Source organism: Camponotus floridanus, unplaced genomic scaffold (assembly GCF_003227725.1).
Source record: "Camponotus floridanus strain SB8 unplaced genomic scaffold, Cflo_v7.5 scaffold2, whole genome shotgun sequence".
Lineage (NCBI taxonomy): Eukaryota > Metazoa > Arthropoda > Insecta > Hymenoptera > Formicidae > Camponotus > Camponotus floridanus.
The window spans coordinates 5577685-5602034 of NW_020229325.1; the positions used below are offsets into that span (position 1 = coordinate 5577685).

The following is a 24350-nucleotide window of genomic DNA, read 5'->3' on the forward strand; positions in this document are numbered from 1 at the left end:
TAATTTTCTCATGGAAAGATCGTACTCGTTCTTAGACTTTAATTCATGGATCCCATAATCTTCGATATTAAATCTATATATCTCGGTAATTTTACTTTTCAAAAAATTCAATTTTATATTATCTCATTTTTTCATCCATGGGTAAAAATATTTAATTATCCTTTAATATTTTATTCTTGTGTGAAAAAATTAAACGCAGTCGAAAGTGCATCAACTTGCGTCTCGCTTCAAAATCGTCGACTATATTTTTTTACGCAAAGAAATTCTATCGCGTAAGAAACGATACAACGTTTTAAAGCTCCCTTGGTGAAATTAAGACCAATCGAGAGAGCGAATAAATGTAATCTACTTAATAAATGCGAGTTCTCTCTGGCAAGAAAAGGCGAAGCGCAGAAGCTTTATATAAACGAAGTAAGGATTATTAACGATTTATGAACGAAAAAGATTGTGAAAGAATAATTAATTTCAATTTAGTATGCCATTTAGAAAGGAAGAAGATTGACAAGCGTACGTGACACATACATAAAAGTACGTGACAAGTTGAAATACGAATAAGAGGCAGGATCGTACACATACGACTCCATAATTTGCTTATATATGTATGCAATTTGTTTATGTATGTATGTAATTTGCATCGACATCTGTTTGAAGATCCGACTCATTTGACCAATTATCATGTATATTTAAGCTGTTAAATCTATTTCGCGCTGTTTATCACTCATTTTTATATTTTTGCGAATTGCTTAGATAATGTATTCGCTCATTCAGTCCTTAATTCGAGCAAATTCAGTTCGCAGACAATTTGCGTTGAAGCTGAATGCCCGCGTACGTGATTTACGCGCGATCCGTACGCACGCACTACCACATACGCGCATTTGGGATCCGCTGGTCAATTTGCGACAATTACCGGACTGTTGCGACCGGTTAAAGTCACTTAGCCTCCGCGTAGATCCGTGCGCACGAATCATCCGCGACGAATAACTCTCATCGGATCCTCGATCGCGAAAAAGCGCGCATAAAGAGATCCGTAAAATCCTCACATTCGGATTAATAAGATGATGACCGAAAATATCTTGCCTCGAGTTAATATTTCGTCGCAAATGCTAAATTAAATTTGACGTAGATTTAAAAAAAATTTTTCTCTCAAAATTTGGTCAATGATTAAATTAGAAGGCAGATAATTTAGTTTAATATAGTCAATAAACATAATCAATTCTAATTCTGTATATATGATATTTGATATTTTTTATATAGGAATCAAATATTTGTTTTTAAACTTAATAAATATTTATAAATTTAATAAATATTTATTTATGAGAGAATTTTTTTTAATTTATTCAAAAATATGTAAAAAGATCAACAGGTTGAGAATTTCTAGAAACTTAATTTCGTTGTATTTTCTCTCTGATTATGTATTTTCTTCGTTGTATTTTCTCTCTGATTATGAAATAATTTAAGCGATATAATTTATTTGCACAATTAGTCTTTAGGAAAAATTAGGAAAAAATATCCATTTACTTAGGTTGGAAGTATTCGAAGCTTGTAAGGCTCAATATGGCCAGAAGATTTAAAATCGTGCACGAATGCAGATGATTTGTGTTGTTTAAACCGATATATATCCGGGTTATCTTTAGGGTTAAGGCCAGGTTAACTTTAACTGTGTGATCGAAGAAAACTATAGATATAGTAATCGTGCCTACGTAAGCGAGTTCGTTTTATTATGCCGAAGAAACATGGCATTGAACGATTAATTACGTGCTGCTGATATATTTTTCGTTTACTATTTTATTAAAAGAAACAGAAAAATGTAAGAAATAAAAACTGAAAAATTTTATATTTTTCGTTTAGGATATATTTCTTTGAACAAATGTATAAATCGCAGAAAATTAGATTGCTGTTGCATTTCACAACTTATTTTATTTAACTTTTCACTAATATTTTCTCGTATATTAAAAATGTTACTTTTCTCATTTCAATTCATTTACATGAAAACGATATGTAACATTATAATCTTTGTCACAATCGCGTTTAAAAATAGCGAGATTGATACTTTTTATAAAAAAAACTTGCACAGATTGATGAATCAATTGCTGTCCAATAACGACTATGTCCACATACATACACATGGCATGGACTATGTAACACGTATGACGTAAGAGATTGCCATATCGCTGCGATGTCGCTTTATTCGAAAAAATATAATAACGATTTTTTTAAAACTCGCGAGGCGTGTCTCCTATCATCGAATTCTTATCAGTAGAATAAATAGAAGTTCGTCAATCCCGAAATAAAAATTTAAGGTCAGATTTTCGGAGCAATTATACTCCAATTTTACACGATGTTTTTCATCGTCTCTCGGAAAATTCTCTTCGTCGGAAAAGATAGTCGTCACGTTCCATTCATGAGGCATTTGATAAAAAAACGCTTCGAAAACAAGGCGCGGAAAATGGCCGCGGCGGTGCGCGACGCGCGGAAAAAGCCGCCGATCGACGGTCACGAGCCGTGAGTTACATAAGCGCTTCTCGTGATTACATCGAGCTTTTGCTTCGCGCGAGAAAGAGAAAGAAAATGAGAGCGAGTCAAAATCCAAATAAGCGGAAAGAGAGAAAGAGATAGAGAATACAGGGCAACGATTGTCAGAAAGTCTGGGTGAATGTTAGATAATTCGGAACTCATGAGAGTGGCAAAGATAATGATATGCGTGTGCAGCACATCAATCAATTAACATCTACGATAATTGAGAGACAAGTTAAGACAAGTTAATTGAGAGACAAGTTAATTGAGAGACAGGAGAAAAATTAAATCCGAAATTATGTTCGAAATTGTTAATTATTTTATATTTCTACGATTGCATAATCAAGAGATAAAGATTTCTATAGCTTAGAAGAATTAAATGCAGAGATCAGCTGATTTTAATTATTATTATCTGAAGATTAAGTAACATGACATAATAGATCCATATTGTGAAAAAATTAGTGAATTTTGATATTATTAAATTTATATTTATTTACCTTGAAAATTATTATTTTTCCAAAGCTTTGTATTCATATAAAAAAGAGATTAATTCTTCATAAATTTATATATCTCTTTTTGTTTATCTCGTTTTCAAATATAAACATATTTATGAACGTACAAAGATAAAAGTGCTTTAACATAAATTGAAATGTTGAGAGATAAAAAAATATATAAAAAAGAATATATGTAATACTTCGATATATAATATATACAAATATATATGTATATAAATTTACAAAATAGAATTGTTTATATTTTTATCGATACAAAATTGTAAAGTGTTTCCGAAGAAATTTCACGAGTGAATTTCTGAAAGAAAGATCAAAATTCATCTTTATTTTAAATTATGACATGAATTTTAAATTTGTCGCAATTAACTTATTAAAATTGCCTATTATAAGAAACTAATAATTATATTATTTATAATTTAAAAAAATAACTTACGCTTATTTGATAAATCTATAACCATTATAGAATTGTTGAAAAATTATAATTATTAATTTTTTATCATATTTAAATTCCACATTCATACGTATAACTATCTTATATTTATTTATTATTACCTTGGAGAATTAATAATTATTAAATTAGTATATATTTTTGAAGAATCATTAGTACACAAATATTTATAAAGTCACTAGTTCGTTTTTCGCACGTCGCTTTCGAAAGATGTTTTTTCCGGTTTAAATATCTCGTTTGACAGTTCGTTTTAAACTTCTACAGTCACGTGTGCCTCGTGACAGCTGTCCGTACGTCCCACACGTCGTCGAATGATAGCGAATGCTTTCGTAGACAGACACGTGGGTACATACGGAACAATTCGTGTGAGACGAGTGTCCATTTTCGTGTCGTATTCGAATCGTGTCATGCATGCACGCGTCATGATTCCGCGAGAGAGGCGATAAATACAACAGCATCTACGTATCGCTACGTATCGTAAGGCGATGTATCGTCCGATGTATCGGCGTTAGATAAGAACAGCTTCGTTAGTCGATGAGAGGGAACTAAGGAAATCGAACGTTATATATTTTTGTGCTTCGAGCAATTAGAACAATTGCAGTGAGAATAGTGAGATAAACATTTATCAGCTCGTGTAAAACCATCGTGTAAGTCAAGTTCAAACAAACACTTAGTATTCTGTTTCGATATTCTTCTTCTTTTCAAGCTCCTCTCTCCCCCATTTATTCTACTTTACTACATTTATATTTTATTACATTTTAAATTTCATTAACAAGAAAGATTATTTTTAGATAATACACATATGCTCTATTTGTCCGATAATTAACCCTAAACTTGACGCAACTCGTAAAATATATTTTCCTTTCTGTTCCTCTTAATTTCTTATATTAAAATTTATTCCTGGGAATTCTTGAGAAAAATATTCGTTTTTCTCGATTTATTATCATCTTATTATTACAAATAATAATTACAAGAAAGATTGCAACTTTTACGTTTGAGTACTTTATTCATATATGTATTCTTAATTATTATTATGCAATCCTATATCTCTTGTGTGTCTTAATGTTCTCTTCTTAAAAGAAAATTTATTTCTAAAATTATTATAAAATTATTATGAATTTCTAAAATTATAAAATTTATTTCTAAATTAAATAGGACTACATTTTAAATAATTAAGTTTAATAAAATATTTCTTCAGTATTTTTTTCTAAAATATTTCTTTTCGAATTTTTCACAAGTTCTCGATGAATTTTATCGGTCCAAATGATCGTTAGTCAAGTTTCGGGATTAACGAGTCCCAGGACAAGGACACATTATCTATGCCGGTGGTTCGTGAATTTGATTACAGTGGGATCGAACACGAGGATGAGATATACAGCGTGCGCCAGCTGGTCGCTCGTGACAGCGGCACCGATTTGAAGCCGGAGAAATCGTTGGCGATCGCTGCTACGAGACCGACGTCGGACTCGTGTCAGGTGCTGACCGACGACGAGATTTCCAAGGAATCGGCCGTCGACGACGAATCAAGAGGCGACGACCGACCGCTCGCCGTCACCGCGTCGATCTTCCGTTCGGCCAACGGAAGGGACGACACGCGAAAGGACGACGCCTTACTGAAAGAGGCACAGGAGAAGAAGTCGTGCATGCGAATTCTCAAGGATCTCTCGATCAACGAGTCGTTGAAAGAGAACGACGAGCCGACAGCAGATCGACAGAACTGCCAACCAGCAGTTGCGAGAACACCCTTTATATTCCAGGTACGACTGATCTTTGAGAGATCGAATTGACGTGATCCTTGATCCTAGAATGTCTACTCTCTAGAAAAACAAGGAATTTCTATGGAATTTTGAGACTCAAGGATTTTTTAAAATTATTTCTCTTTGATAATTTTTATCGATATTATCTTTATCTATATTATGTTATATTTTTATATGTTCAATGTGTGTGTGTGTCTTGATCAGATATTAAATATGCAGTATATTTTTTAATTTTTATCTTATTTGTAATATTTAACTTATAATTATTAGTGGTGAAACAATTAAAATATTATACATGTGAAAAATATTTAATTTACTCGGTTTTTTTAGGATACAAATCTTGCATTTGAAACTTAAGAAATTCTGTATTTTTTTCTTTTTATAAGTGGAAAACATTAAAACCAGCATATAATAAAAAAATTTATTTTACAAAGTTGCATAAAAAAAAATCTTTAAAATATTTTCTTTATCTGGAATTTTGGATAAAAATATCTGAAAACTCAGAAAATTTTTTCTCTCAATATTTGAGCAGATACTTTGCTAAAAAAAAATTCGTCACAGTGACTTTAAATTTTTAATATCAAGATAATATTAAGATAAAATCTGACAGACCTCTGTTGAGATAATGACTGTAATTATGAAAATTTGTTAATTGCAACTCTTTCCATGCTTGTACGTACAATCACAAGATGTCGTTTGGTCTCAACACAAAGATACAATTAAATTTATAAATTCTGATTATTTTATTATATGATGTTTGTAACCATTATCGCAAGATGTGTATAAAATATATGAAAAACAAATTTTAATTTTTTTTTTCTAAATCTTCATCTTGTATTATTTTTTGTTAGAGATCTTTCTTGGGCAACCATTGCTTATCGATGCCGTAATCCCATTGCTTACTTCTCTTATCATTGCAGAATGATAAAGTAAAAATAAGCGGCATCGAAATCTTTCGTATTTTGAAATGACGTAACCGAATTCTCTCGAAAAAAGAAGAAATTCGTTACAGGGACGGATAATTGTCAAAGCGCAAAATTAAACTTTTAAATATTTCAATCTTTCATATCTTTTTACGCCTTATTTATTTTTTTATATATAATTATTGCACGATATTTTAATAATTTCTTATAAAAATAATATATATTATATTTTATAAAAGTAATTTTTTTATAAAACTATTATATAATAAAAATGATATTTGATAACAATTTTTCAAAGAAGATGAATATTTTAATTATGAGAATCTAAATATATATTCTTAATTTTTGAATTATATAAAAATATCGGGCATTCTGAAAAATTGTTAATCCAAATATTACAATTGCAGTCACGATTAAGCGCCGATGTGGCAAATTCTAGGATGGCTATCGCTCTTATCTCGAGCCATAATAACGCATCCTTGGCCTCCTCCCCTCTAGATCGATCATGCAATCTTCGGTTTCAGGGTAAACCGGCGGTGGAGCGCGATTCCTCAGATAGTGCCGGACGTCGCGATCATCCACAGGCGGTTACAAAACATCTGTTCGCACCCACCGTACAGCAACAACAACAGCAACAGCAGCAACAGGAACAACCGCAGCTATCGTGCCGACCGCCGCCGCAGACGGCTACAGCGAGTATCTTCGCGCCTCGCACCGAGGACATGAACAAGGGCTTCCTGACTTTCAGCGAGGATCAGCCGGGTCTTACCAGTGCGTATTTTTCGTCAGAACAAACCCTTTTTCCAAATAAAGGCCAGAAAGGGAGATCGAACATCTTGGCAACTATTACGGATTTGTTCGGAATGGTTTTTGTCTCTCGTTTTATGGACATCCGCGGATAATATGTTCGAATTTTTTTCCGAAAAAGACAGAAAGCACATGCTCGTGAAAGAGAGCGATGACGTGTAAGATAACTGAGAATTATTGATCATTCTAATAGAACATATTATGTGTGACCTATAAATATGTTATTCTATTTGATTTGAGATATCAAAGACAATTATATTTTGCAATTCTATTTTTTATTTCACTTTCTTTATTTTTGATTAAATTAAATTGTTTAATTTATTATTATTATTATTATTATTATTATTATTATTATATTATAATATTATTATATTATATTATTATTATTATTATATTTATCATATTATTATATTATATATTATATTTATTATATTATTATATTATATTTATTATTATTATTTATATATTATATTTATATTATTATTTATATTATTTATTATTCGGATATTTTAATTCGATTTTTTCGAGAATGGAATTTAAAATATCAAATTGGTCAATGAAACTAATAATTTGATGTACTATATATTTGGTTTTTACGCTGAGATCTTCAATTTTCGTCATAGTTTATCATGCCATTTTTGCACTTTTCGCATTTTGCAGTGTTGAAGGACGAGCCGGAGGACCTGACGCACCTCGCGCCCACGGCTGGCGACGTATGTGTACCCCTCGAGGACACTCCCTTCTTAACAGACGAAATGCTGGACGAGTTTATCTTCGGCAATGACAATTATGGTTGTCCCCTGCTGAGTCCAGGCGACACTTTGACGCCAGAATTACGTTCCACGGATCTCTCGGAGTCTCTTAAGGAGGCAGATCTGACGAGTACTACCAGAACTAAGAATACGACCGATCGCCTGGCCGATAGTGACCCCTTCATGTATGGCGATTCGCCCGGAAGTCCCTGTGGTATCGACTCGAGTACCGTGTCGCCATCCCTATCGAAATATCGACAGGTCAGCAATCCCGGTCCTCGAAAAACTAAAGAGAATCTATATTTTTTTTTAAATCTTTGAAATGTATCACTAGATTAATTAAAGAAGAAATAGTAAATATTCAAAATTTTGTTGTTGTTTATTAGAATATCGATATAATAATTTTATTTTATTAATAAAACGATAATTTTTATTTTAATATATTATTGATATACAATATGGTTATTTCACAGAGTCCTGAGCGCAGCGTGGACTCGTTAGGCAGTCCTACAGGAGGTAGCGGTGGCGATGGGCTCTCCGAGGATGAGATGCTTATGTTAGGTATCAGCGACAGTATAGGAGACGACGAGCTAGCCCTCAGAGCACCTTATATTCCGATGTCGGATCAAGATGAGGCGTTGGAGCTGCTTATCAGTGACGAAATGGTCATGTGGAGCCCGTCTCAGTCCTCCGATAAAGGATCTTCGAAATGGTATTTAGAAGATAACATTAAAACCTAATAGTTATAAGTGAAATAAACATGATGTTATTGTTATTTACTCCTTTCGATATTTACTCAATATTTCGTTTACATTTTTACTGTTTCTTCTCTGGCAGGCTACTCGATGATCGAGAGCAGCGAGGATCTGAGAGCAGTTTAGCACAACTGTTACGAACCGATCAAGCAGTATCACGGCGATACAACGATCACGGCGGAGGTCTAATGAATCCGCTTTTCGGACAAATATCCAAGAAAAGTAAGTGCACATTTTTCCAATCTGTCGCTCTTCACATACTTTGTCTCCACGTCTCTTTATGTGTGTGTAATTATATTCTTTATTCTCATCATCTATAAAACTTTTATTTTTATTCACTTTAATTTAATAGACACAGCCCTCGAGTCCGCTCGATGGTCTTCTAACCAGGAACGGAACGACCGTCCTAATAAACGCATTCACTCCGGACTCAACGCGGACTTCGAGAGCGAGCATAAGCGTCTCAAATGCGAAGACTCGATGGAGCGCATTGCAAATTTTGACGGCACTTTGTTGATGAAGCAACAGCGACCATCGATGACATTCTACAAAAAGTTAGCGCAACCGAGTCTCGACAATACTTGCAACAGTCAGCTTCTACGTCGTCTCGTATCACCTCAGATATCATGCGGCATGTCGGCGCACACAACATCCTCGTCCAACGACGGCGGCGATGAGCGTCGTTGCGGGGATATTTCCAAGCAACGCACCCGCGTTCTCAATGACATCATCGACTTTGTTGAGGCGGAGGGCGATCACGGGGGAGGAGACGGAAGTAGAAATCGTGTCAACGATGATCTAGATAGGATTGGAACGACGAGCCATAACCGGAATCCGTCCTGTGGCGGCAGCAGCGTGCTAATGAATCTCCTGGTATCTGGCTGCGATGTGAGTGCGGGATACGTTTGCTTGATGAAGCCGAAATCGACGGCGAGAAGTATCGCGAACGCGTGAGAGCGCTTCCGGAATGAAGCCTTTCGAAAGTCTGAAGGGTCGCCTATTTTTAGCCACTATTTTGTCATTGTTGATTCTCCTAAAGGCGAGACAAGTGATCTCCCGATGATGTAGCGAAAATATTCGGAATTCCGAAAATTTTGTTTTCTCCAAGAAGATTAATAGAATCCGTTTAGAGAGAACTTCGCGTTAGCAATTGAAGACGCTTCTCGCTTGAAAATCGTGTAATTCCAATCGCAATTTTGTGCTTCGAGCACAGAAATGTCAAAATGTTCTCTTCGATAAAGAGAATTTTGAATCGAGATCAAGCACATGAGATTATCATTGATCACGAACGACGCATGTGTTTATTCGCCAGATAGATATTCGATAAATGTAAACGTGTTCACATTCGTGCGATGTGTCGATGCATTCGTTCGTCGAATATTCTCAACAAAGATGTTTTATGTTACAAAAATTGTCTGAAGTCAATTAAGTCGCGTTATTACTTAATTCTCACGGAAAGCAATATAGATAAGATTCATATGCAATTCGAAGCAAGATTGGCAATCGATTTTTGCAAGATCAAAAATATAGATCTGGACGGGAGAGGCCAGAAGAGGCGGCGAGTTAGTATCTGATCATCATCTGAAGTCGATGAAAGTTCTTCCTACTTTTTATACGTTTGCTTGTTTCTCGAGTCTGCGTTTGCAAGTTCATTTGAGATTGCAACATAGAGGGAAAAAGGAGGAAAGCGTAAAGTTGAGAGAAGAAGAAATGCAAACTGAATTTGTTGCGAGTCGAAAAGAAGGCATAAGCGAGCGAGGTAGTTTCGCTCGATCGTTTAATCCTAAAATGCACTGCGCGTTCGATGTTTATCTTAGATATGATAGATACAGATTATATAGAATATAATTTAGGCGATAATTACGCTTTTTCTCGTATTAGAGATAAAAACAAAAAACTAATGTATGTGACGAGAAGGAGAGAGAGAAAGAACTATAAGTTGATATTTACTATGATATTTCTAGAATCGTATATGTATTTTGTTAGAGATTTATATATATTATATAAAGCGTTATTTTTTGGAGTGCATTCTAAGATTAAACGAATGGTACTTTAGAATCACGTTATGTACACAAATTGCAAAGTATATGGAATTGTTGAATGTTGGAAAATACATAGAACATCGAATCACCTAATTAGCTGCGTTTCGTTTCCTCCCATCATTTTCCCTCAACATCCATCGTCGTCCTACAATTTTATCATCGAATCTATCAAGGACCACCACATCTTTATATATTTGATTAATTATATGATTTAATATTGTTTTCAAGATTATCCTTTTGATTACAAAAGATTAAAGTTAATATATAAATGAAATAAAAATGAAAAGGAATAAAAAATATTTGGATATATATGCAAAACAAAATATAAATTAATATTCAATATTCAATTATGTTCGAAATAAAAGAAAATATGATATATTTTGGAACAAAAATCAATTCATCTTATTTCTTTGTCTTATCTATATTTCTTTCATAATTTTAATTAATTAATTCTTTTTATTTCATAAATCAAAAAATACTTCCAAACGTTTATTTATCAAGAAATTAGAAAAAAGAAAAAGTATATTAATTAATTATATATCAATTATTGGATATATATTGGTATATCTTATTTTCATTTTCTTCATTTATTTAATAGGAAAGGGGAATCGCAATTCCCAAGATGACTATCGTTCATTGCGATCTATATGAGACTTATTTACACCAAATGTACATTCTAGATCACGTAATGTATGATAGTCACGGTCGCTTTGCTTAACAATCGTGTTCATTTATATTCATCACGATCAAAAGATCTCTAGAGTTGCATGAACGATGAAGGGCCTCGAGCCCTTAAAAAAAGACTTGTCAAAAAATCTGTATCGTTGATTATCAATCATATAATTCTTTCTTTTCCTCAATCTTTTCCTCTCACGAAACGCAGCAATATCCTTCTCGATATCAAATCGACCGCAAGAAACTAATCCATTTATTGAATATCTAAAAATTAGGCGCTCATTTAATATTAAATGTAAAAAGATATTTCGATCTAATCACTGTCAAACTTATTCAAAGAGAACATTTTATAATTTTCATTATTATTTTTATTATTTTTGCAATTATTATTGATTATGCGCTGCAAATTCTTGATGAATGTTTATTTTTATGAGAATTACATTATATATTATATAACAAATTATTATTAATGTAATAAATTATCATTAACTATATTCTTGAAACTTAATTATCTTCAATAATTCTCATAAGAAAAATAAAAATTTATCCATTTTGCATCTTTTCAAACATATCTTATATACAAAAAAAGGCAATTCTAATTAATTCTTTCTCTTTCAGGATCCTCTCATGAATTCTCGCGACACGCCAATCCTGTTACCAAAGAACCTGATGACCCCGTTGTCCGTCAACGTGGACAACCAGATAGTACCGCAATGCGTGAACACGGACAACATCGTATCTCTACCCGATCATCTCAGTCCGGACACCCGAAAACACTTGATCGGGCCGTTCACCGGTGGCGGCGACGATGGTGGAGGAACGACACCCATAATTTCACCAACGACGTCCGCGATGGCGTCCTTCGATGGCTTCGATTACGACGGATCCGCCACGAATCTACTGCAAATCGGTCCGGATCTTCTGCTCGGCGGCTTGCTGGACCGAAATATGGTATGATTCAACGCATCGAACGACGATTCGATCAGAAGAATTAGAAGCTGGATTCTTTCGACACGCACGAGAAGTTTCAGAAGATTCGTTTTCCTATCTCCTTTGTACAATATTTCTCTACAATTTATATTTTTAAGTTTTTGTTAGAAATGATTTCTTTTTGTTAACGTGGGATATGTTGCATCCAAAATTGAAAGCTGCTTCCTTCATAGACAGGAAAAATCGTTTCAAAATATTATTTGAAAGATATTTCTGCTTTAATATAGTTCTTTCAATAGATAGAAAATTGAAGATTAATCCTGTTCATCATTTAGTTATTTTATAGGGTGCAACATATTCCATTTTAGTCACTTAGAACCAAAATACATTAACAATAAACATAGAAATAACGGAGAAAAATATTAGAGTATGATTGAAATATTACGCCTTGGTAAATTTCACAAAAATCTTGCTTCTAATTTTTACTTGTAAATAGCGCTACTTTTTTGCTATGCATCAGGAGATGATCAGAAAAACGAAGCGCATCGAATATTTAAAAAATATGTCCAATTAATGTAAAGATGGCGCGATTCGATGAGCTTAGATTCAGATTTAATTGATATTTTTAGAGCAAATTTTTTAAAATGTGATGTTTTAAATAGCGAATTCGATTCGCGTCACTTTAACGTTTGATCGATGCTCTTTTTACATTCTTTTATTGTAAAATTTATGAGCGAACGCAAAGTATGTGCCAATTGGCCAAGTATGCCAATAGACTTTCACGAATTAGTATGAAACAAATTGGTATGGGAATTAATCGAACTGCGCTCGAACTGCGTAGCGAATTAAGTTTGAAAGTTAAAAGATGACGCTTCGTTGTAAAAAACTGACGTTCATTGTAAAAAATGCGAACCATATCTTACACAATCAAGTCGAGTCGAGAAGGCTATATTGTTTTTATAAAATCGTTTCATATAAAAGTGGAATTTGCACGTACAAATATTTGCTCCCGTCATGTGTGTTTTCCCTCTATATCAGTCTATATAAATCTTCTCGACTGTATATTATATTAAAATATATCGTTAAATATTATCTGAAAAGAAATCGTTTGTAAATTAAAAAAAACTCAACATTTTAGAAAAATATATTCTAGCATATACAAATAGTGATACTTATAGCAAATTTTTGTTCGATTTTATTTTTAATTATTTTCAACAAAATCACATTCAAAACATGTAATAATTATCATATACGTAATCATCATAAAAATATAAGGGATATAATAATTAAGATAATATCTAATAGCAATATTAATAATCGAACTTTAATGTGTTCATGGATCCATAGATTTGGAATAAAAATACTCCCACTTTTGAAAATAAAATAAAAGCGGAAAAATTGTTTATATATTTTTAATTGGAAAGGAATGAAAATGTTATAGCCTTCAATGGCTCGACCTGTCTTTTCTAAAAATTGTATATAAACAAGTGCATTTACGCGCATTGATGCGCATGCAAAATTGTATATTATTAATTTGATTAATAATAATAATAGGGGATTCGACACTAATAAAAGTATTAAGTTGGAAGCCATAATGTCGAATGTGAAAACTAATAATCGACTATTATATCGCTTCAAGATTAAAAAAAAGAACTTTCCAGCATTATTTTCATTTTTAATGCAATCTGTTAAAATTACAAAGCAAAAGCATTTTTATGGAGCACCTTTTTTTATGGATTTTTCGTATAATTTAATTTTAACATTCCTATAAATTTTGCTTCGCGAATACTTTGCCAATGAAACCATAATAAAATAACATGCTAGAATATCGGTTATCGGTTTTTTCATCCTTTTAAAATTGACGAGCATAACATGCTGTGGTCGTTGCTGCTTCTTCAGCATCGAATATCGGTTATGATATTGACATGCTTTTGTCGTTATCATTGCTGATTATTGTTACTGTTATAATTTCTAAACTTTATCAGAGGTTATCGGTTATCGCAACTGTACTGTACTATATAATTGCTCGACGTATATAATCAATTAATATTATATATATGAATATTACTATGTTTACCGCTATGATTATTACCGCTATATCTATTATTATTACGAAAATGTATACATATATTTTTTTTATTATGTAATTATATTATTTTAATATTTTAACATATTTTACATACAAGTCTAACCACATTGTAACAGAGTTGAATAGATCGCTGGTATAATATGGATATGAAGGTAAATAAATGATGTTTCTAATTAATAAAAATAAATTATTTTTTTCTTCCAAATTCTAATTCCAAAAATTTTAATTTCAACTGTAAATATTTATGCTTTGAAAAATTAGCAAATTATCGAAAGAATATAATCAGCAAAGCAGTGACACGAATTAAAAGAAATGCGATTCCGGCGAGGAATTTATATATTTGGCAATTTGTGGATTAGGAAATTTAACTTTAACTGTCAAAAAATTAGAAAAGTATTGAAAGAATCATAATCAGCAAATGGCAGAAATTTTTAAGAATTCCTTAACTGTTTTTAATTTGATAATTTTTAAAAGATGGAAAAAGAATTAAGTTTTTTATATTTAAGAATTGTAAAATAGAAGAATAAATGTAGAGGTAATTAATTTCTGATGCTGCATTAATTAAAATTCCATAAATCATGATTCCATAAATTTAGAATATGATAATTACTTTGCGAAAATTAAATTCTCAAAAGTCAGTATGGTATAAAAATATTAGATGAATATGAATAAAGGATGAATAATTTTACAATTTTCATATTACTAGCTGCCTAACTATTAATTATATAATTACAAACTATGAAATCAATATCGATAAATTTCTTATTTATCAGTGATTGATAACTTATCAATCATTGATAAATGAGAAATTTATTTCATAGTTTGTAAAAATTTAATTCTTAGAACAATATATTCATAATCCGTTCTTATATATTTAAAACCATCTTAAATACAATTTTAGATGTTTTAAACCAATCCCAGAACTGTATTAGTATCTTGTCAGCTTTAACATTCGGAAAAATACTAGGATAACAAAGCCAATGATGAACAAAAGACATGATCAACAAAGGTAAATTGAAATTTCAAGGATTTTAATACAATAGCACTGTACACAAGTACTATGTCTTTTCATAGCTAAAGTTAAGGTAATGGACATAGTATTACACGTTTGGTCTTTAAACTTTCTCAATCGAATAAATCGAATAAAATCAATCCTAAATAATTCTCATTATCAGTCAAAATTGAAAAATTCCATTTCTCTCTTTCTCTAAAAATCAGTATTTTTAAATACTTTTATATTATAAGTGCTTTAAGTTAAAAAAAATTGCATCCGAAAAATATATTATGTCATTATTTTACATTTTCTTCCTTATCATTTTTATATGTTAATTATAAGTTAAACATAGAGAGTCATCTTTATCTTAGTCATTTTTAGTGCGTCAGAACAAGTCTGATGCAACATACGAGCATTATGCCAATATCAATCAATTATTACATTGTATAAAAGAAGCAGGAAGTACGCAACTGGATAAAGAAATAAAACATGCAGAATAGAAGCACTTAAGACAGGGATTCTCAAACAGGATATCCGTAAAACTTCAATAAATCAACAATCTAAAAATATTTATTTTTTTCTCAAAGGCATCTCATTATTGTCATAATCAAAATACTTAATTTTGTGTCACACTGTCAATAGCAATATTTCGCGGAAATGATTAAAATTATCGCGCGAATCTCTTTCTAGAAACTCTCAAAAGAAACGATAAGATCCAAGGTTTGAGAATCCGCGGCTCGTAATGACGTAAAGGAGAGAAGGAGTTCGCGTCAGCTGTTGACCGCGATGGCCCGCCAATGATAGGTTCGCGGCCCCTTGCGGGCCGACCAATCGCCGCGCTCCACGTCCGCCTGACGGAGTCAGTCGAGCGTAACCGAGAACACGCGAACGCTTGCTCATCGCGTCAGTTTGTTGCGTCAGTCGAAGGAGTGAGGGTGTGTTTATGCGTTCGGTGCCAAGGACAGTCAGTCGACGTCGAACAGTGATACGGTGCTGGATAGAGAGGTGACAATTGGAATCCTGATATTTTATCACATAATACTCTCAAGAAAAGTCGTCACCGAGAACATTAGCGGAACAAAAAGGAAAGAGATTTTTATGTCGTATGGCGGATTATGAGCTCCCCGAAGAGCGTCATTATTGCCTTTCCTAAGGGATTATCCAATCCTAAGGCAGGCCAAGTGAACGAATTGACCCGCGGCGCGTTACCCAGATTGAATTTCACGACGTCGATTCTGACAGACAAGGCGAGGATGGACGCCAGGAAGATTCTTCAGGTTTCCCCCAAGCAGGAAGAGATGCACCCGGATGACGACTTCACGACATTCATCAAAACCGCGGATGCCTGCGTCCGCGGCAAGAAGCGTCGTCTGGACCACTTAACTTGGGAAGAGAAACTACAACGAAAGTAAGCGAAATCAATGCAGGTCAACTAGCAAGTCAATTCCCGTCCATGAATTTCACGAAGTCTAACGTCATTTCGTTTCGTCGAACGACACGCGTTTGCCAATTCATGCGTATCTATTTACATGTTTCTATTGAATGATGTCATTGTTTCTATTGAAATACATTATTCGTATCTATTTACATGTTCATTGTTTCTATTGAAATACATTATTCGTATCTATTTACATGTTCATTGTTTCTATTGAAATATATTATTCACGATGATGCAGCAAACAATTTTCATAGCTATCAAATAATCTAATATATACTATATATCTATATAATATCTAACATAATATATATAATAATATTTATTATATTATATATAAATTATATATATATATATATATATATTTATTTATTTATATAAAAAAATATTACATATTACATACATATAAACGAAAAAAATATCCGAGAATTAAATATTTAAACTGAATTGATTAGAATTTTTAATCTGAATGATTTAATCTGAAATATTTAATCTTGAATTTCTTTTATTTATTTTTCTCAACGAATTATTATTATATCCAGATTTTACTTATATTATTTTCCCATTTACATCTGTATATGTACATTTAATGGCTAACGCGATTTACAATAAAGATAAAGCACACATGTGTCATAAAAATGATAATATAAAATTACATAAAAAATTCACATTACATTAATTTTCAATCAATTAATGAATGTTATTAAATGTCTCTTGATGAGTTCTAGAAACTGTTTCAACCAATATATCCACTGAATTGTATCAGCTTTCCTTATCGCTTAAAACCAGACGCTTATCTGCGTGTTTTTTTCGATATCGAAGCTCGTGATATAAACCGGAAAGTCTCATTTTTAACATTCATTTACACATGCAAATATGATACATATTTCTTTAATCAGCTTGTAGATAAGCCTCATGTTTATTAGCCAATCCTCAAAATTTATTTTCAGAACTGACAATATAAGATATAGATAACCCAGGTAGCAAGATGACGTCTAAATGGCGTCTTTAAGACGTTTTTAGACGTCATCTTGCTACCTGGGAAAGAACGATAATATTTCAAAATACGTGAAATTATTTTTTGCAAATAGAAAATTATAGAAAATTTTTGCAAAATATTCCTCGCGTGTTGAATGTAATCGTCCACCTTGACGTAAATGCGTTTGCATAATTTTCACGAAGTAATTAATTATAATCTTGAGAATAATGAGTTACTGTAGTAGTAGTCATAAATTTTATCCCGATTATATCGGCGCAATCATGACAATTTCATTTCATTTTTCCTTATCATTATGAATAATTATGAATAATTCCTGAGGTATCGATCGAAAAAAAATATCAATAATCAAATAAGAAATTATATTACATTATCGTCAGTGGAAAACATATTCTTTTAATTCGATGTTTACAGTTTCAGAATTTTTGTGAAACAATAAAAAGAAATGGTACATTAATTTTTTTCATTTTTTATCCTAAATTTGTTCAAATAATTCACCGATTTATTATAAGATAAAATTTATATTTCATTTACAAATAAATTATTATTCTTTAGTTTTATATAATAAAAAAATTATGATATATAAATTATGATATATCTAATAATGATCTCTCTTGTGTTCGACAGAAAACTGAAGAATCGAGTGGCGGCTCAGACTTCGCGGGATCGCAAGAAAGCCAGATTGGATGAACTGGAGGAAACGGTGAAAACGCTGAGAGAGACGAACGAACAGCTCGTGCAGGAATGCACGATGTTGAGATCACAGAACGAGTCATTGTTGACAGAGTCGAAGAGGCTCAGGAGAGAGAGGGACATGAGATCCGCAACCGGAGATCAGCAACAACAGTACTGCTCCGCGTGCCAGGCTCGTGTCGGCTGCGCTGCACCTTTGCAAGGATCTGCAGTATCCCCTGATTACCCTCTGCCGCAGGGTGGGTCAGCACAGCCGGCACCGTGCCCGACACTAACCCCAGGAGCAACCGCCCTGTTGAAGATCCTGACCTTCTACCTACTCTCGAGGAGCTGTTTAACGATCTCCAGAGCGAAGGATCCTTCGAGCGACTTGAAGAACTGGCCGCAAGTCTTATGCGAGAAGTTACCAGCGGAGTGGAAGCAAATCTTCATAGAACAGATGAGCAAGTGAGTTTTAGGAATCGCTCAGACTTGGTTGCATCGTACGCACATGAAGAGATATACACTATTCACACACTATATCTTTTTTCATCAACTATCATTATTTTTGTTCATATATTTCTGGTTACATAAGATAATATAATTTTTTTTTAAGTGTAGAGACACTAACAATCTTTAACCCTTAGCTGACACACGTCAAAATAATAACATATCTGCTATATGGGGTATTTTGGACCCCAGTGAGAAAAAATGTGCATATTTCTTTAATTTATTAATATTTTCACTTGAAAATTTTTATACATGTTCTTTGAGGTCTTTGCTGAAATATTAAACAGTTTATAAAACCCGAAATTATTTATAAAATTTTTTAAAAAATAAAATGCATAAAAAAATATGTAAATTAACAAATTTTACTAAAAATCTTGTAATTTTTTTAAATATTAATATTTTTGAATGAAATTTTAACAGTAAACTTGTGAAATACTACTTTTTATGATAGAATCAATTCCAATAACCGATTTTCCAAAAAACATATTTATTTTGAGAAAAAACTAGCGAAAAATAGGAGGAAAAAATGAAACACGTATACTGGTTGTTAATCACTATTTATTATTAAAAAAAAAATCATTTATGATAATAATTGTACAAAAAAAGATTGCATTACGGTAGGCAATAAAAAAAGTATAATAATATACATTAAAAAAAAAAAAAAAATCATTCACAGCCTGCACATTCAACGCACAAATAATGACGATGTTCATCGCACATTGGTCGTAAACAAGAAGGACACTGCATTTTCGTCTTTTTGTCTGATTGTCGCGTACATATTGTGCATCTAGCTTTACGTTCGAGTACCGGCCTTTCATCTTCCAGTAAATTCGATTGATCCAGATTCAAAATACGATAACAAACTAAAAAAACGAACAATTTTTTTTCCACAAAAATTCACTCAAAACAACACTATTGACACACCGGGGTACTTTGGACCCCAGCTGATTTTCGGCGCGCTCTCTACGGCAGGTAACGCTCGACTAAAAGACCGTTATAGCAGAAACATCATGGGTCAAGTTTCGACTAATACCAGATGACGCCACAAACCCCAATTCGGCGCGTAACTATGAAAAATTTGCGTTCAAAAATACTCTGGGGTACTTTAGACCCCATGTGCCAGCTAAGGGTTAATTCTTTAATTAATTATTTTTTATTAATTTTAAATGCATGCTTCTTGAAATTTTGAATAAGCATAAACTAGTTGTTTTTATTTCTTTTTAATCTTTTTTCAGTCATCGAAATATAATGCAGAGATGGATGAAATACTCCGAGATAGAACGAAATTCTAATGTAAATACAATCTTGATTCTTAGAAAATATCCGAATGTTTCATTCATTTACTCTGCAATCACGTTCTCTCCCATGATTCAGTCGTTGCCCCATTATTAATAATCTGTCAAACTTTTGTTCCGCAGATGTGCGTCACAGAAGAACCTATTAAAAAATCTGACCGTTCGGAAACAATGGTGGGGCAGGCATCAGAAGATGTGGAAGCCGATCGAGTCCGCGAAAGCATGAACAACGTCTCCTACCTACCGGATACATCCGATTGGCACACTATTGTCCGCGACACAGAGAGCACAGCACCGATCAAGGAAGAGATCGAAATCAAACAGGAATCCGAACCAACACCTGATCTTGACACTGTTTATGGCACTTATGACGAGGCCACCAACTCCATCACAATCATTTATCCAGGCGAGGAGAGTGATGGTTGCGTGGGCATTCAAGAATGCGTGCAGGAAGTGATCAGTACCGAAAACGTCGGCAGCTGCGATACTAATGTTGCCACGCACCTCACCGTTCCCTCCTTATCTACACATCTCGGCTATCCGGTGCAATTCTCGCCGGCTTACACCGATACTATGTCACCCGCGATGAGCGACGTTCACTCGGACGCGGATAGTTGCGGTGTCTCCTCGACCAAATTGGATTACGCCAACCTGTCGGATGGCGGGTACGAATCGCATGATTCTCCGGATCCACGACTGTCCAACAATGCCTTGGCCGATCCCTGGCACGAGAGTTTCACCGAGTTATTCCCCATGTTGGCCTGACAGTTCTCGCGGAGGCGATCTACCGCACGTCGCGTTGAGGCGCTGAGCGCTAGATCGATGCCAGATCGTTGTATCTGTGATACGGGAAGCTTCAGAAGAGCATCGCGAGGCTGATACACATGTATTTATTAGACACAAAAGAAAGAAAAGAAAGAGTTTCGCTCATAATACGCTGAACAAATCCATCGTCCATTTGAATAAAAATTCACGAGCTTCGACTAGACTGCATATATACATTTTTTTTCATTAATGTTGAGCAGTTTAATTTGTAATAAGTGTTTTACACAGGATAGATACTGTTATGAGAAAGAAACTATTGATTTTGTAAATATTTTGCAAATTCTTAAAAGAGTATGTGACATAAGAGAATTTATGTTTGCATCAGCGTTAATTATAATTATCTCAAATATTTTAATTATAATTATCTCATGTTTGCATCAGCGTTAATTATAATTATCTCAAATATTTTCTGCATTATTAAAATTATAACTCTAACAAGGGAGATTAGCAAATCATTAATAACTATTTTTTAAAAAAGTTATTTAAACAAGTTTTCTAGCTTCTCTTGTTAAGATAATAGCTCTCTCTTTGTATGATTCTAGGAAATAAACTCTTACGCAGCGCAAATAATAACACAATACACATTAATGATGTCCAAGAATTACTTGATAATGTACTAAATTTCTTATAATGTAAAATTAATTCTGATGATGTGTGCACATTAATCGTAAAATGTTATATATATATACATATATATTTTTTTGTATATATTTATGAATAGATAGATTTTTCTTAATTTATTCGATATTACAGCGTGGATTTAAATAGCACTCTATATATTCTAGCAACAATTTTTTTATACATACACAAATGTTTATTCGAAAAATTTACTTACCAAAATGTATATATTTATTATATATTAAGCATATATGTTTAATTCTCGATCTGTCGCTGTGTCGCAGGATACTAAATAAACTTCGAAGAATTAACTATCTCATATGTATTTATTTTCAATCCTTGTTCTGTGTTGAAGCGTCACGCTTATACCATTCACTTCGTACACATGCTATCTTCGTATAATTTTTTCGATTATTTCTTTACATGGCAATATATATGTGTATGTGTAATTCGATATAGCGGACGTAAGTAAACTTGTGTAATACTATTTGCGCGGTAATATTTATTAAACGTTGATCCTATAATCTGTTTCTATTTAAATATTTATAAATATACGAAATCTAATGCGCGCGTGCGTGGGAAGAACTTTCATCAGGGAAATATTTGGTGGCGAAAGTTCGCTTGTCGTACAAATACCTGCTCAAACAACTACATCGTATACATATAGACACTATTAAACGCTATTTCGATACAAATTATTAGTAACAATATAAACTGTATAGCACCCTCCTCATTAATCCTTAAACAACATGATGACTCAAACTTGTGCAGTTAAAGAAACGCAATCTGTTATGTAAAATTATATAAAGATTTATAAGAATTATAGAGAATTATATTCTAGCAAATCTATTAATTCTTAGACAATTCGATTTTTCATAAGAACCTCCATTTCATGGAGAGAAAGAAAATTTTCTCACAATTTCCTTGTAAATTTCTCTTAAATTTTATGTTTTATTAAACAATAAAATTTTATCCACTTACTCTTTTCAGATATATAACAATTTCTTTTTGCCTAAAGAAGGAAATTAAAATCTAAATTCGTCAATTTTATTAAAAATGGCAATTGTGACGGAATAATAATGTCACGTATTAAATTATACATATATTTTACTATAATCTTCAATAGTTGAAATTCTATTCACAAATTCCTTCGATTAGATTCGTCTAAAGGTCAATATTTATAAAAAATGGAAACTCTAAAAAGGCTATTTTTTAGGCAATGTGTCTCGTCTCTAATGCTTTTATATAGACGATCAAAGCAAGTAAATATATATCGTGTGTATATATATATATATATATATATTTCGTTGAGAAAATAGTAAAACGGCATCGAAGACGAAATTGTTTCTTATTTCGTTATTATGTTACAAAATATATGATCCGTGAAAGAGGGAGAGAAAAAAGGAGAAATCATTTATCCAAAGAGTTTCTCGAAGCAACCGTGGCAGTAAGGCTTATCGTTTTGCTCCTTGAACGTACCCTTGTTCAACTGCTTCAAGCAAAACGCGCATACGAAGTGCTCAGGATGGAATTTGCGGAACATTGCCGTTATGCAGCGACCTATAAATGAAAAAAAAGAAAAAATTATCAAGACTTCATATGTCATTCAAAGATTTTAAATTATAGATAGAAAAGTTCTGTATTTACCAGTAATGGGCTTGTGACATCCTGCGCATAACGATCCTCTCTTGGCGTGGTAGTGTGTCTCGCAATACGGTAATCCCTCATGATCGAAGAATGAACCTCCCTGAAACTTCTGTCTACAATCCTGCAAATTAAAAAAGTAAATGCATCTGAGAATATTGTATGAAAAATTTTAACATACAAAAGAATATAATTTTAACGATAAATTTTGAAAATTTTACCTAGAAAAAAATATAATTCATTATTATTATATGTAAAAGATGAATATACAACTTATTATATGATGGGAAAATGTTTATAAAATTATATACAAATATATTAAGTGCTTTCTGCGAGATGTGTCCCGCAGGGATTGTATATAATTTTGCGTCACAGAAGAACCTGTTAAAAAATCTAATTGTTCAGAAATAATGGTGAAGCAAGTATTAAAAAATGTGGACGCCGACCGAGTTTGCAAAAGCATTCTTTGAGCAACTTTACAGAGAGCACTTAATATATTCACAGACAGAATATATATATATTTAATATTTTAATTTAAACTAATTATAGTGCTAAAATTTCCATGAAAAATTTAATCAACATCCTTCATTCAACACAGTTTTCAATAATTTAAATTTTTCTCAAAATTAAAAATCTTTATTTTCAGATATCAAATATAATATTATATCCTTCCGTCTTCTACTTCTTTTCGCTTCAAATTTAAGTTAAATTTTAATGTTTAATATAATTATTGTTTCAATTATTTCCTTTTATATTAAATAGATTAAATGTAAAAAAATAATATACCAATAAAATTTTCCAGGTACTCTATATATGTCCACTTTGTTATTAATTATATATATATATATATATATATATATATATATATATATAAGGTTGTTATTAATTATTTATATACATATATAAATTCATCACAGTTATCACTTTTCTAATTTTTGAAAAAAAAAAAAAAAAAAAAAATATATATATATATATATATACACACACACATATATATTATTTATAGGTGTTCAAAAATTACAAGAGAAAGATAGACAACAAAATCATTAAAATTATTTTGTATATATTATATGTACTGCAGCATATGTATATTACGTATCACATTATCTTTAATATCACAGCTCTTTAAAATCACAAATCTTAGACGACAAAAAGT

General features: G+C 32.3%; 3 protein-coding genes across 10 annotated transcripts in view; 2 read left to right on the top strand and 1 right to left on the bottom strand.

Annotated features, from left to right (window-relative positions):
• Positions 1–12482, top strand: part of LOC105254580 (hypoxia-inducible factor 1-alpha) — a 43136-nt gene extending 30654 nt beyond the window's left edge. The window contains exons 8-14 of one of the 2 annotated variants that reach the window (XM_025408152.1): positions 4823–5231; positions 6679–6925; positions 7622–7974; positions 8187–8425; positions 8551–8690; positions 8821–9356; positions 11804–12142. In XM_025408152.1, the coding sequence (XP_025263937.1) occupies positions 4823–5231; positions 6679–6925; positions 7622–7974; positions 8187–8425; positions 8551–8690; positions 8821–9356; positions 11804–12142 (2263 nt within the window). Of the gene's footprint in view, positions 1–4822; positions 5232–6678; positions 6926–7621; positions 7975–8186; positions 8426–8550; positions 8691–8820; positions 9357–11803 lie in introns of both variants that reach the window. The other variant, XM_025408151.1, reaches the window with a different exon arrangement.
• A 3607-nt stretch (positions 12483–16089) lies between these two features.
• LOC105254579 (X-box-binding protein 1) lies at positions 16090–20520 on the top strand. The gene is made up of 3 exons (XM_020028543.2): positions 16090–16606; positions 18258–18770; positions 20231–20520. Exons 1-3 carry the CDS (start codon positions 16314–16316, stop codon positions 20331–20333), a joined length of 909 nt encoding a protein of 302 aa, XP_019884102.1. The 5' UTR covers positions 16090–16313; the 3' UTR covers positions 20334–20520.
• Positions 20521–22879: 2359 nt separating this feature from the next.
• LOC105254565 (leupaxin) overlaps positions 22880–24350 on the bottom strand; it is a 29936-nt gene continuing 28465 nt past the window's right edge. For all 7 annotated transcript variants that reach the window (XM_011263331.3, XM_025407999.1, XM_011263330.3 and 4 more), the window contains 2 exons: positions 23198–23318; positions 22880–23110 (listed from right to left, as the gene is read on the bottom strand). In XM_011263331.3, coding sequence (XP_011261633.1) covers positions 22965–23110; positions 23198–23318 — 267 coding nt within the window. In that variant the 3' untranslated portion in view covers positions 22880–22964. The remainder of the gene's footprint in view (positions 23111–23197; positions 23319–24350) is intronic.

What these genes read in the sequence shown, in the direction of transcription:
- LOC105254579 (XM_020028543.2), top strand. Translation starts at nt 16,314, where the DNA reads ATGAGCTCCCCGAAGAGCGTCATTATTGCCTTTCCTAAGGGATTATCC. An exon ending in GAAGAGAAACTACAACGAAA is followed by an intron (nt 16,607 to 18,257) that starts GTAAGCGAAATC and finishes TGTGTTCGACAG; the next exon opens with AAAACTGAAGAATCGAGTGG. An exon ending in TTCATAGAACAGATGAGCAA is followed by an intron (nt 18,771 to 20,230) that starts GTGAGTTTTAGG and finishes TTTGTTCCGCAG; the next exon opens with ATGTGCGTCACAGAAGAACC.